The sequence below is a fragment of the Quercus lobata genome, chromosome 6 (assembly GCF_001633185.2).
Source record: "Quercus lobata isolate SW786 chromosome 6, ValleyOak3.0 Primary Assembly, whole genome shotgun sequence".
NCBI lineage: Eukaryota > Viridiplantae > Streptophyta > Magnoliopsida > Fagales > Fagaceae > Quercus > Quercus lobata.
In genome coordinates this window covers 40268609-40280977 of record NC_044909.1, presented here as the reverse complement: position 1 = coordinate 40280977, position 12369 = coordinate 40268609, and the positions used below count along the sequence as shown (strand labels likewise).

The following is a 12369-nucleotide window of genomic DNA, read 5'->3' as shown; positions in this document are numbered from 1 at the left end:
GTTTGATACTACTTATGTTTGATGCTATTTGTGTTCGAAGTTTGAAACTACTACTTTATTACTTATGATGGTTGTGTCATGTTTATGGACGAAGTTATGAAGTATGTACTTATTAAATAAAAAGGCATCAGTGTGCATGTGCCTTATCTGTAAACAATATCTATGTTATGTACAAAATGTTGTGTGAATTTTACATCTCCATGATATTTTCCTCCAAGCCAATCCACAAGAGGATTGAAAGATTCAAGATGAATAAAATCTCTAGATGCAGAGATGTAACGTCTAAATTTTCCTGAGTAAAACAAGGAAAAAACCATAAATACACTCGTCCAACTCATGGACGAGAAAAAGCCATAACATTTTCGTCCAAGTTAAGGGTGAGAATCAAAAGCCAACTGAAACAATCCAAACTCTGGACGAGAGAAAAGTTGGGCAAAATAAATTGGATGGTATGTAAAATCAGCTTGTAAGTCTTAAGACGAATCAAGCTGGATAAAAATACTACCTGCAAAGACGAGTTAGACTAACAATATGAAGAACATATATTTTCGCCATGGACGAGCTAAAGCTGGAGTTGAATTAAAATAGCATAACAACATTCGTCCATGCAAAGAAAATGAGAGCACTCGTCCATACAAAGAAAATGAGAGCACTCGTCCATGCAAAGAAAATGAGACTTCATTCATTCAAAGGGTGGACGTCCTACGTCTAAAAAACCCTCGTTTAGTTCAAAAAACTGAAATGATTGTTTAAAAACCCCGTCCTAAAACCATGGACGAGGCTAGTGTATTCTGGTTACATAAGAAGGTCCTAAAACAGAGGACCAAACAAAAGGAAAACAAACAAAGATTGCTCTAAGTGTAAAGGTCTCATCCTTAAGCAGAGGGAGCATTGACATTGGGCTCGTCTTGGGGTGGCTGAGTGCTGGCTTTGTCTTCCACATTGACGTCCTCAAAGCTGGTCTGAATAAGAGAGCTTGTGGTAGCAGCAAGGTTAAGTTTGATTGAGCTAAAGTCAACTTCAGAGAAGTTCTCAATATCATCCAATCTGAAATCCTCAAAACCAGCTGCATAATTGCGATCCAGGGTGTCCGTATACAGTTTGGACGACTTGAATTCAGCCAAAGCGTCCTCTTTTGCCTTGGAGAGACGAGCATTCAGCTCGTTGTTCATCTTTTGCAAGTGGTCAATGCAGGTATCCTTCTCCAGTGCATCAGTCTTTAGCTCCTCGATCAGCTTGTTATGCTCATTGACTTCCTCCTTAGCTTTTGCAGCAGCCCCAGCCCATTTTTTGTAGTCAGCATTCACCTCTTGAATTCTCGTCTCCAACAAGACCCTCATCTTGTCTAGTTCTGTTGCCTGTCTGGACACTGCCATAAACTTTGACATGGCCTATGAATAGATAAAACAACATAGGATGGTTAAATGAAGAAAGGTTGTTAACTAAACAAGGACGAGAAATGAATATTAACATACCTTAAAGAGGTCATGGACGCTAGAATGCTCAAACTCCTTCAAGCCCATGTTATAACACATATTTATGTCTTCGTCCAGGACAGCCAACTAAAAACATTCCCAAGCTAGATCCTCATTTTCAATGATGTTCGTAGAAGGCTGGGACGAGTCAGGCGCAGTTGACTTGGACAAAGGAGTTCTGGGCGGAGGAGTCTTGAACGGAGTGGATTCAGCCGGAGTGGACGAGTCCACATCAACTACCTGGATGGAAGGTGAGACTATGGAGGTTTGGACTTAACCACCTTGGACGAGCCCTGCTTCACTCTTTTGTCTCGATGACTGAGGAGCCCTTCTAAATCAATGTTCTTTGGCAAGAACTTCCTTTTGTCCCCAGTCGTACGACGTACCTGAATCTCAGGACGATCCTAGGTCTGAGCCTCAAGACGTTTTCCCTCACCTACAACTTTTTTCCCTTTGTTTTCTTTCATTGTTGACATTTCTAAAACAAGATAATAAACAGATCAGGAATGTGTGTATATATATATATATATATATATATATAAAATAAAATAAAATAAAAAAAACTTAGCTGAAAGCTTACTTTTGCGCACAGTAACCTCGTGTGCAATAGTTTCGTCTGACGGCTCAGGACCCAAACCCCACTTGGCTAGACGTCTAAGAGTGACAAGAGAACGAAAGCTCCTGTCTGTATGAAGACGAGCCCTGTGGACGCGGTCACTATGAAATTTGCTGAAAGACGGACGCTTGGCAGCTACAACACAATGAGTAAATAAAGGTTAGAAATTGTAAACGGATTAAATAGAAAGAGAAGGATAAAAATAAACAAGGGGAAGGGACATACCTTCTGGAAGAAGGTTCCTTAAGTCCCCAGTGTAAGGAGGAAAGGGATCCCTGCCAATGTTCACAGGGTTCCCTGCCCAAAAGCCTGAGACAAAGATGAATTATGTCTTCCACTTTCTATCAGATGAAGCTAGGGACTTGATTAACCTACAATCATTCCCCCTAGCAGTGAACTGGTAAAAACCCTTAGACTGACTTATTGCAGAAGGTTTATAACAATAAAGGAACTCATCCACAGTAAGAGGACGGTCCCCACCAAAAACTTCCCTCCACAAAATTTGCATGGAGATAACTAATCTCCACGCGTTAGGATTAAATTGACAGACACCTAAACCTAACTTGACTAAAAAATCTCTAGCAAAAGCATTTAAGGGAAACCTAAGGCCACCCAGGAAGTAAAATTCATAGACGCCTATTCCAAAACGTGGGTCACAACACCACTCTCCACGGACGGGCAGCCTAGGGTTAAACTCGTCAGGAATTTGATACCAAGATTTAAGACTATTTAATCTTTGTTCATCCATCTTAGAATGAACGCCTACTGCGCAACTAAAGACGGTCTCTTCCTCGTCCGTCGGATTGGACGGAGGCACGCTGGACGAAGAGCCAACTTGAGAGCCAGAAGCTCTTCTAAGTTGTTCTTGGACGACTTCAATAGGGAGCCCAGGGGCCCCAGAAGAATAATTCTCGTCTGTACTTCCTCCACTATTATCACTAGCACTGCTAGAGCTAGATCTATCACTACTGTCCTCATAATACTCGTCTATAGCCTTATCAAGGCTATCAATGGACGAAGAAGCAACAGACATTTTTTACAAGAAACTTAGAACCTAAAGACGGAGAGAAGAAGAATACCTGGCTCTAGACGGAAGAAGACTCTAGACGCAGAGGAACTCCTAGACGAGGCTCTAGATGATGGATGTCAAGGAAGAAAATCTCTGAAATGAGAAGGGTTAAGGGAGGCATTCCACTATTTATAGGATGCTGACCTGGGCATTTGAAACGACTCTACCAATACGAAAAGGACACGTGGTATCTAACTTGGAAAACTAAATCGACGGGACCAATCGCCAATAAAAAAAATGACACGTGGCGCATTGATTTATTAACCAATTATATACACCCAAGGACGTGTCAGCAACTCACCCAACTCATTGGACGACCCACAAGGACAAAGGGGCAACTGATGGTGTCACAAAAAACATCAACTCCTAAACTCGTCCATATGTATCGTCCAACGAAAGACAAGCTAGGACAAACCAAACAGGCTAAGTGATCTTCCAAGCGTCCTGGCTAATCTCGTCCGTCTTTGGACAGAAAAGATCCCATTGGAATCTTACCCATCATCATTTGGACAGTGGGTGAGCCGTCCTAGATGGTCTCGTCCGTCTTTAATAAAAGATGGACGAGTTCACTATGGAACGGGCCGTCCAACCTAGGTAACTTCCATAACCGCTATGGAAGTTACCCCCAATTCTCCGGACTCCTTGACATTAGGAATGATTATTAAACAGATAACCGTTCCACACATACTATATAAGGATTCTTCGACGAAGGGTAAGGCATTCAGAAAATTTTATCTAAGAGAATACTCCTTCCTTACAGAGAATATCAAGTTCACTAACTTCATCGGAGGAGGACTTTAGACCGGTCCCCACCGGTCTCCTCTGATTTAGTGTTGTTGTTTCACAAGATATAGTCCAAAGTTCAACATCGTTCGAGACTTGTCAGCCTACTAGTATCTAAGGACTATTAGAAACCAAAGCTGATAAACACAAGTGAAGCCACGAACTCTCTAGACCTCAGTCCCGCTTTGAAGGTCATTAGTTGCACCTTGTCGTCAGCTTCGTCTACCTCCAAGGTCTCCCGAGTGAAGCGTTGTACATACAACCTCAGGGTTTCTTTCTCTCCTTGTCTAATGCTGAGTAAATGGCTCGCCGGCCTCTTAGGGCGTTGTCCTCTAATGAAGTGGTATAAAAAGATGTTACTCAGCCACTCAAAGCTATCGACGGACGATGTTGGCAACTTGCTGAACTATTCTCTTGCCGCTCCTTTGAGGGTTGTGGGAAAGGAACGGCACAGTATCTCATCAGGTGGCTGTTGAAGGCCTAGCGTCGTTTTGAAGGTGTTGAGGTGGTCCTGGGGGTCTTTTAAGCCCGTCAAACGGTTCAAGTTGGGGTAGTCAAAATTTCGATGGCACCGGACACTCCAGGATTGCCGTAGTGAAGGGTGAGTCTGTTGCCCTGACCATTTTATCCACACTTCGGTCTGTTTTCTCCTTGATTGTGTTCCTCAGTTCGTCCATCTCCTTCCTCATCTCTCGAAGAAGATTCGAATTTTGTTCATCTAGAGTTGTAGGTCTTCGATGGTCACTTCTTCTATGGCTATCTCCCTCATCCTCCAAGTTGCCTTTGGATCAATTTTCTCCTGTTGAAGCCGTAGCTTCATTTCTTGATTTTGTCTAGTAAGCTCTTCAACAGTGGCCGCTAGGGCCTGGACTTGCTGAGCCAAGGCTGCAGAATCTTGATTGGACTCCATCTGAATGTTACAGTTGATCGAAAACTATGTTTTCGAATTTGAATACGAAAATGTCGTCCCCACAAACGACACCAAACTGATGAAGCGTGACTTCGTCAGTCAAGGTGAATGCCTCCAGATGGATCTAGGCTCTCGTCTGGGCACTTGCGTAAATGAAAAGACCGCCCCTTCTGATGTGGTCACCGGTGTGGTGCCCGCCATAACGCCTTCGATGCCAAAGTCAGAACGAGAAAGTGTTTTGTAAAATGAAACAAAATAGCAAAATGACAATTAGTATCCTTTCAGAGTGTTGGTTTTTTTTTTTTTTTATGTACCTTGTGTTGGCAGTGTGAGGGCTTTATATACGTTGCCTTGGATTCTAGCCGTTGTGATTGATATTGTGATGTTAATGTCATCCTTTGGTAACGCCTCCTGCCTAGTAATGGGGCTTTAATGTGCTCTCAATGGTTTGTACAGTTGGTTTTGTAATTGTCCGAGGCATTATTGGCGGCATTGAATGATCAGGCTGTCTCTGTCAATAATGTGGGCATTTGTTAGGCTCTTCTTCGGGGAATGGTCTCGTCCGTCTTGCTGAGCCCTTCTGTAGCCAATTTCGTTAGTCCCATCATGGAGAATCTGTAATAATGCTTTTCCAATAATGGTGAACCTTCATCGGTGTCATATCGTTCCTGGCACGAGCTGTGCACTGTGTAATGCTCTTCCTGAAGATTCTCTTTATGCGATCTGGTCTTGTGAAGTCATTTCAGGAGTTTGGTCTACGCTGGAATGGTTTCACCAAACTGCACCGCCACATCCCAACTCCTTCAGTGAGTTACTTGCCAGCTTTTTGTTTAGCAGAGGGGAGTTCAGAGCAGATATTTTTGTGATCATTGTGTGCTTACTTTGGAATAGACGTAATGCAATCCAATTTGGTCGCCCTCCTCTTCCAATGTTTAGCATATGTAGTAAAGTGGGGAGTTATATGCAAGAGTTTCTTCAAGCTCAGACCGAGGAGCCTTTCCCACCCCATCCACATCCCATGTAGCAATGGCACCCTCCAGATCCTCATTGCTTCAAGGTAAATTTTGATGCCGCTGTGTTTTGTCGCTCAAGTTTGGCGGGCATTGGTAGGGGTGTGCAGAAAACCCACCGACCCGCCAAACCCGACCCAACCCGACCCGACCCACCGGGTTGGGTCGGTTTTTAAGGCTTGGTGGGTTGGGTTGGGTTATCAAAAAAATTATTATGGCGGGTCGGGTTGGGTTTGGGTCATAAAATTACAAACCCGCCAAACCCGACCCGACCCACCCATATTTAATATATATTTAAAATATATTTTATATTTAATAATTTTTAAAAAAAAAATCAATTGTAGGGCACTTTTATATTTATATATATATTATATTTAATAATTTGCATTTCCTCAATTCCTTCTACTAATACTAATTATATATATATATATATATATAATATTATATAATTAATAAGTTTTTTTAAATAACCAATTCTTCCTATCCTATATAAAAGCCAATTAATTCACACAAATTCTAATAAATTACTATGGTTGTTTAGTCATTAGTGTTGAGTCTTTGAGGAGTTACATTGATACTAATCTTTAGGTTTTTTTAATATATTAATATTTATATTTTTTTTCTACTCAATTTAATAATAATAAAAAAATTGTCAAACCCATGGGTTCAACCCGACCCAACCCGACCCACGCGGGTTGGGTTGGGTTGGGTCGAATTTTTTTTGACCCACCATGGTGGGTCGGGTCAAAAAATTCCCTCAACCCGACCCAACCCGACCCATGCACACCCCTAGGCATTGGTGTCATTGTCCGTAATAATGAAGGGGAAGTTGTGGGTGCTCTATCCTCGTCCATTCCCATGGCCCAATTAGTGGTGGATTTAGAAGCCTTAGCATGCTTGAAGGCTGTCCAGTTTGCGTTGGAGATTGGCCTCACTCGAGTTGTGTTTGAAGGAGATTCTGCAATCATCATTAACGCTCTTCTTCACGGTGCGAGTGCGATGGCTAGTTTTGGCAACATTTTGGATGATATTCATATGCATTCTGCTGTTTTTCAGTTTGTGGAATTTGTTCATGTTAGTCGTAATTGTAATTTTTTTGCTAATGCTCTTGCTAAGAAAGCTAAGTCAGACGTTGTGGTTCAAGTTTGGCTGCATGATTTGCCATCTGATATTGCCCCTTTAGTTTTGCGTGATGTTCATTGAGTTTTGGTTTTTCTGGAATAAATTGCCCAGGTCTTTGATTTGGCTTCTTAAAAAAAAAAAAAAAAAAGTGTTTTCAATCATTTTCCTCCTGGTTATCGTTTACATAAAAATAAATAAGTAATTAATTAATTTTCCTTCCTTTAATATTATTCCACACCTTATAACCACTTTCCTTTAATTTATCTCCTCAATTTTTTAGCTCTTCCCCTCTTACTTTTCTAGTTACTCTTCCTCCAATCCTTTTTTGGACTTCTTGACATTACTCACTTTGCTCCTCTTTCCCATTCAGAGAGAGAGAGAGAGAGAGAGAACCAAAAAACACCCTAGAGTTGTTTTGCAATTTTTTGTTTGCACAATGTTTTTTGGATCCCAATTTTAAGTTAAGTTTTAAAAAATATCCAAGTTAACAAACTTTCAGTGAGACCAACCATTTTTTGATTTCAAATCACCAATATAGTATTTAAATTGGGCAACCAAATATCATTTAAATTTTTCTAAAACTAAATTCTTTAAATTTGAAACTTAGAAAGTTCAATTGCACAGAAGAAAAATCTAGGAAGACATATCCTACTATGACACAACACAGGTTAGAAGAATACAGTCCATCTTAAAAAAATTAATATTAACAAAACACACTTGAAATATGCACACACAAAAATGTGTAATTAAGATTTTTATAAAAAGTAAATATAAACATGCATTTGTAGAGATAGAGAGATGGAAAATACTTGAGGAAGGTATTGCATTTGTAGAGAGGGATACAAAAAGAATATAAAATGGGTGATGCTTATATGCAATCAAGAAAGAGAAAATGGTTGAGGATTAGAATATGCCTTTGGCTAAATAAGTCTATTTCTTCTCAAGAGGACTAATCCTCATATATTATCTTTAGAAGATTTTAGAAAATATATTATAGTATATACCAAATTAAAAATAAGTATTCATTCTCACGCATTGCGTGTGAGCCCACCACTAATGCAAACATAATATAAAGGATTAAAGCGTCATGGGACAAGTACATTGTGTATCAAAAAAAAAAAAAAAAAAAAATCAAAGCATATTACTTTATTTAAAGAGCAATGCTAGTACACGATGTATACAAATATAATGTACTTGTTATTAATAGCGTAAGGACTAAGGAATGATTTCTCAATGGTCAAAGTAGTTTACTTTTCGTGCTTTCTATCCCTCTACTAAAGTACTTTTGGATATCCCTACCAAAGTTGTAGAGAGGTAGAAAGCACAAGAAGTTAATCAATCTTAGTTTTTAGTTTTCTCTTAAAATATTAAAAGAATTTTACCTACTGAATCAACTGACATATGTTTTAGCTCCAAAATTACAGATGGGTGATATGAATTTGTGAGTAAGGGTGCTGGGGGAAGAGGGGAAAGAAATAGGATTTTGTAGGTTTATTTCAAGAGCAAGATTTGGTTCTGGGGGTGATGGGTTTAATTGGTGTTTTAGAATTAATAAGAATAGAACTTCAAGCACTTTAGCCCATTCTTGTAATGTCCATGGGCCCTACCCCATCGCTCCCTTGCCTTTTGTTAAAGATGGGCCGGTCCATTTGGTCTCCTTTCCCTCTTAATCAATCTCATAATTTATTTAGACAGGAAAAAGTCAGGTTACATTTTCTCGTTTGACATATAAATTAATGAAAAAGCACAGATGTTTCATGACACTGCTTCATCTCCTCCAATTCTCTCTCCGGGGGCAGCATTGACAGCCTAATCCAAGGATTATTCTTGTTACATTAGTCATTAGAAAACTGATTTCATTAGCGTGTGATCCATAACCAAGAGTATTTTAGATTGTAAATTTGGTCACATATGAAAAAAAAAAAAAAAAAAAAATCTCTTTAGCTAACAATAAAACATTTGCAGACAGTAACAGATCCATTTCATTTCAAGTCCCTGGTGGAATTCAGACTTACATTGCAATTTGCAAAGCAAATGACATTGAGTTACATTGTCATAAATTTTTGAGATGCAATTGCGACAATATTAATACCATGTTCAACAATGATCATATTCAAGTAAATCACAATACCCGCCCGGTCTTCCTACGGTAGTTTAGGCCAAGAAAAAGAGGGCATATACGACTATCAACTATGACCGGATTGAATAATTTAGTCAGCTAGTCGCCAATCAATTGTTGGATTTGACACACAAAAACGTAGAAGAGAATTGCTTGGAGTGGCGGGGTCTGTTCTGTATTGATTTGCTACTCTTCTTTAGTAAAGTGTGATTTCTTCATACAATTATTGTGCCAAATAATTCGCTGCAGCTTGTCTCACTTCCTTTTTTAAAGCTCTTTGGTACCAAACGATGGAAGGTTCTCAAACCCCACATTTCTTTATTAGTAGGTTCATTTTTTAAGGTGTGTAACATGAAATTTGTTTTTGCACTGATGTGTATCAATTGCAGGCCAGCCTTTTATCCAACTGCACACTTTAGTTTTGCTTTTGATTACATCTTAGGTTTAGAGAAACATAAACTGTTTAAGCTAGATTTTAATTAGCTTGCTCATATGGTATTCAGTATTCTATTAATAAGACACAGGAAGCTTCACGTGGACATGTCCGAAAAGCATGATTTTGTTGTATAACCCATGGTGTACGTGTGAGCAATCGTCAAAACATAGTGTGATTATTTGCATTGGAAATTGCTATCGTTTTCTTTAGAATTTGAGTTACAACAGAAAATTTTTAAAAAAAAAAAAAAAAAAAATCATGATCATGGGCGAAAGAATTTATAAGCCTAGCAGGGATCATCTCAACGCTTGATGAATTGGCTATTGGGGATTCATAAATCATGATCATCCCTCTAAATTGCCAGAGACAAGTAAAACATAGCTGGGAACTTATTGGAAATTTATTTGCAATCCAATTTTTAAATCTTTGATTTCAGCAAATATCTGTATAAACTGAGACAAACATATTCAATCATTTGTCCCCTAGAAAAAAGGGGGGGGGGGGGGGGGGTGGTGTGGAGAAAGGCAATATCAGGGTATCATACGGACTCTGTAACTGAAACTCAACCAAAGAGCGATAGAGACAGCTTGCCAGCTTGGATATACTGGATTCAGCTTGGCCTGTAATAACCATATACTCCATAGAAGGTCTGTGTAAAAGTAAGCAGCAACAAGAAAACAGCAGCAACTAATGAGATAATCGCCCAGGGATTGCTGAAATAGTTATGCCTTAAACTCGCACACCAAGCATTCCACTTATGGTCACAGTACCGGTTCACATCCTCGGACAACTGGGAAAGGTAACTGTTGTTGATGTCGAAAACCACCTCTTGACATAGGCGGTTGAAGAGGTCAGCAACTTCAGCATCACTGCCAAGCCAGTGCTCAATTATTCCATGGTAATGAAGGTGAGCCACATCCTGATGAGAGTTGATCAAGTTGTCCATGAACACCACATATGAGGTAATGCCGTTGCCACAATCAAGATGACACTGTTCAAAGGCAATAAGGTTTAGAAAAAGTGACTTGGTACCATCATGGATAAAGAGCCTTGGAATATAGAGAATTCCATTCTTGAATTTTATGTCCCAGAAGCGATCTGTCTTCCTTTTCTTGAACTTGATTCCAGCCTCTTTGAGTTCTGTAACACAATGTATTAACTGTTGCCTTCGTTTATCTGCAACACGATTATGTGACCATCTCTTGTTCCAAACCCTAGGTTCCAGTTGAGGCCCCATTTGCAAGAGACTTCTTCGGAAAACATCAAGGCAATGAAGGCCACCTTGATCTGATAAAGGGTCAAAGGTGGTCTCATAGCCAAGTGATGACTCCAATTTGCTCCTATCACTCTTTGTTAATGGCTCATCTGTTGGCATTAACGGGTCAAAGAATTGGAGTGCTAGCTTGGCTACATGTCCTTTCTGGTCTGGATTACCTAACTGAAGTCCAAGAAGGCGATCAAGTATAAAGAGTGGAAGCTGATTCTCCAGCATTATCATGTCTCGCTGAATTGAATGCATCGATCCACGCATTGCAAAGATCCTTCACTGCATCAAGATAGAGATTTATGTTATGATTAGTACGCTTGAGAACATGTTGAAGGGCACGCCATTTATGGCGATCCATTTGGCGTAGGCGTCTCTTGCCATGATGATAAGGTCCTACAGAGACAATCTGGGGGACATAAGCTTTGTCATCGCCTTCTCGTAGGTAATGGGGGACTCTGTAGATGCACAGCTTTGCCCATGAACTTGCTGCATCGTCTTGACTAGCTTGCTCAAGTTTTTCTTTGATGGAGATCACCCATTCAGAATCTGGTGGATTTTTTACCTCTTCACAATTTTCACCATCATTTCTTATGACAATTTGAAGTGATTCTGATTGTTCCTGCTGCAGTTTCTGAAGCAGATGCTGATTTTGTTCTGGAAATTCTATAGATGGTGTGGTAGTAGATGTTGTTGCAACCCTAGATTCTACAGCTTCTCTGAGCTTGAGGGTGATTAGGTACCAGCTCAAGAGCTCCTTGTTGAACACGGCAACCATTTTTTGGGTGAAGAATGAATGCTATTCAGTGTTTGGTTTGGATAGGCCTAAAAAAGATGCCTCGCAAGTAACAAAAGCACGATAGATATGCTTTATTTTTCCATAGGAATTTTGACTCCGAAGTAAAGAAAATGGAGCCCAACATCATGATGTGATCAAAAGGATTTAGCAATATATTTATTTGATACTTTAATTCACTTGAATGGAATGCGCTGCTCACATGGATGGTGCCATGGTGGACCGCTTTGGTTTGGAATAGCAAATAGAAATTGCTAGAGAACTTTTAGTTGTGTATACTTTTAAGGCTTGTCCTTAATATATACAAGATCAGATCCGGATTTCAAAAGGTATTGTTCCAAATTATATTATGAAAGTCTCAAATTGAAGATTAGGCTTAAGATAATATATTAGTGGTATGGAATATACATGAAATTTCTAAATCTGTGAAATGCAAAAAAATTGAGAAAAATATGTCCCAAAGAAAACAATTATGCAAAACAATATTTACGTGATTTGATAATTTGCTTACGTCCATAAAGTTGTAGTAATTTTACCATTCACAGGAAAAATAGAAGATGTGAGCAGTAAAGTTTTTCTTTATATATCAAAACAAAATATAAAACTATAACATGAAATAACGGTATTTCTTTCCTACATAAAAGATTCACAATAGACTAAAAAATAAATATTATCCGAATTAAACACAACTAAACTCCATGCCCAACATTAATAACTTATTGTTTACTATTGGATGAAAGCCCATTCATTTAATTTGGACAAGCAATGT

At 39.3% G+C, this 12369-nt stretch overlaps 1 protein-coding gene and 1 pseudogene across 1 annotated transcript; one reads left to right on the top strand and one right to left on the bottom strand.

Moving 5' to 3' along the window:
• The first annotated feature begins 6721 nt into the window (after positions 1-6721).
• Positions 6722-7066, top strand: LOC115950280. The gene has a single exon (XM_031067503.1). The coding sequence runs from the start codon at positions 6722-6724 to the stop codon at positions 7064-7066; it is 345 nt and encodes a 114-aa protein (XP_030923363.1).
• A 3001-nt stretch (positions 7067-10067) lies between these two features.
• LOC115950780 lies at positions 10068-11582 on the bottom strand (annotated as a pseudogene).
• Positions 11583-12369: the final 787 nt, after the last annotated feature.

Coding starts and splice junctions, on each gene's coding strand:
- LOC115950280 (XM_031067503.1), top strand. CDS start 6,722: ATGGCCCAATTAGTGGTGGATTTAGAAGCCTTAGCATGCTTGAAGGCT.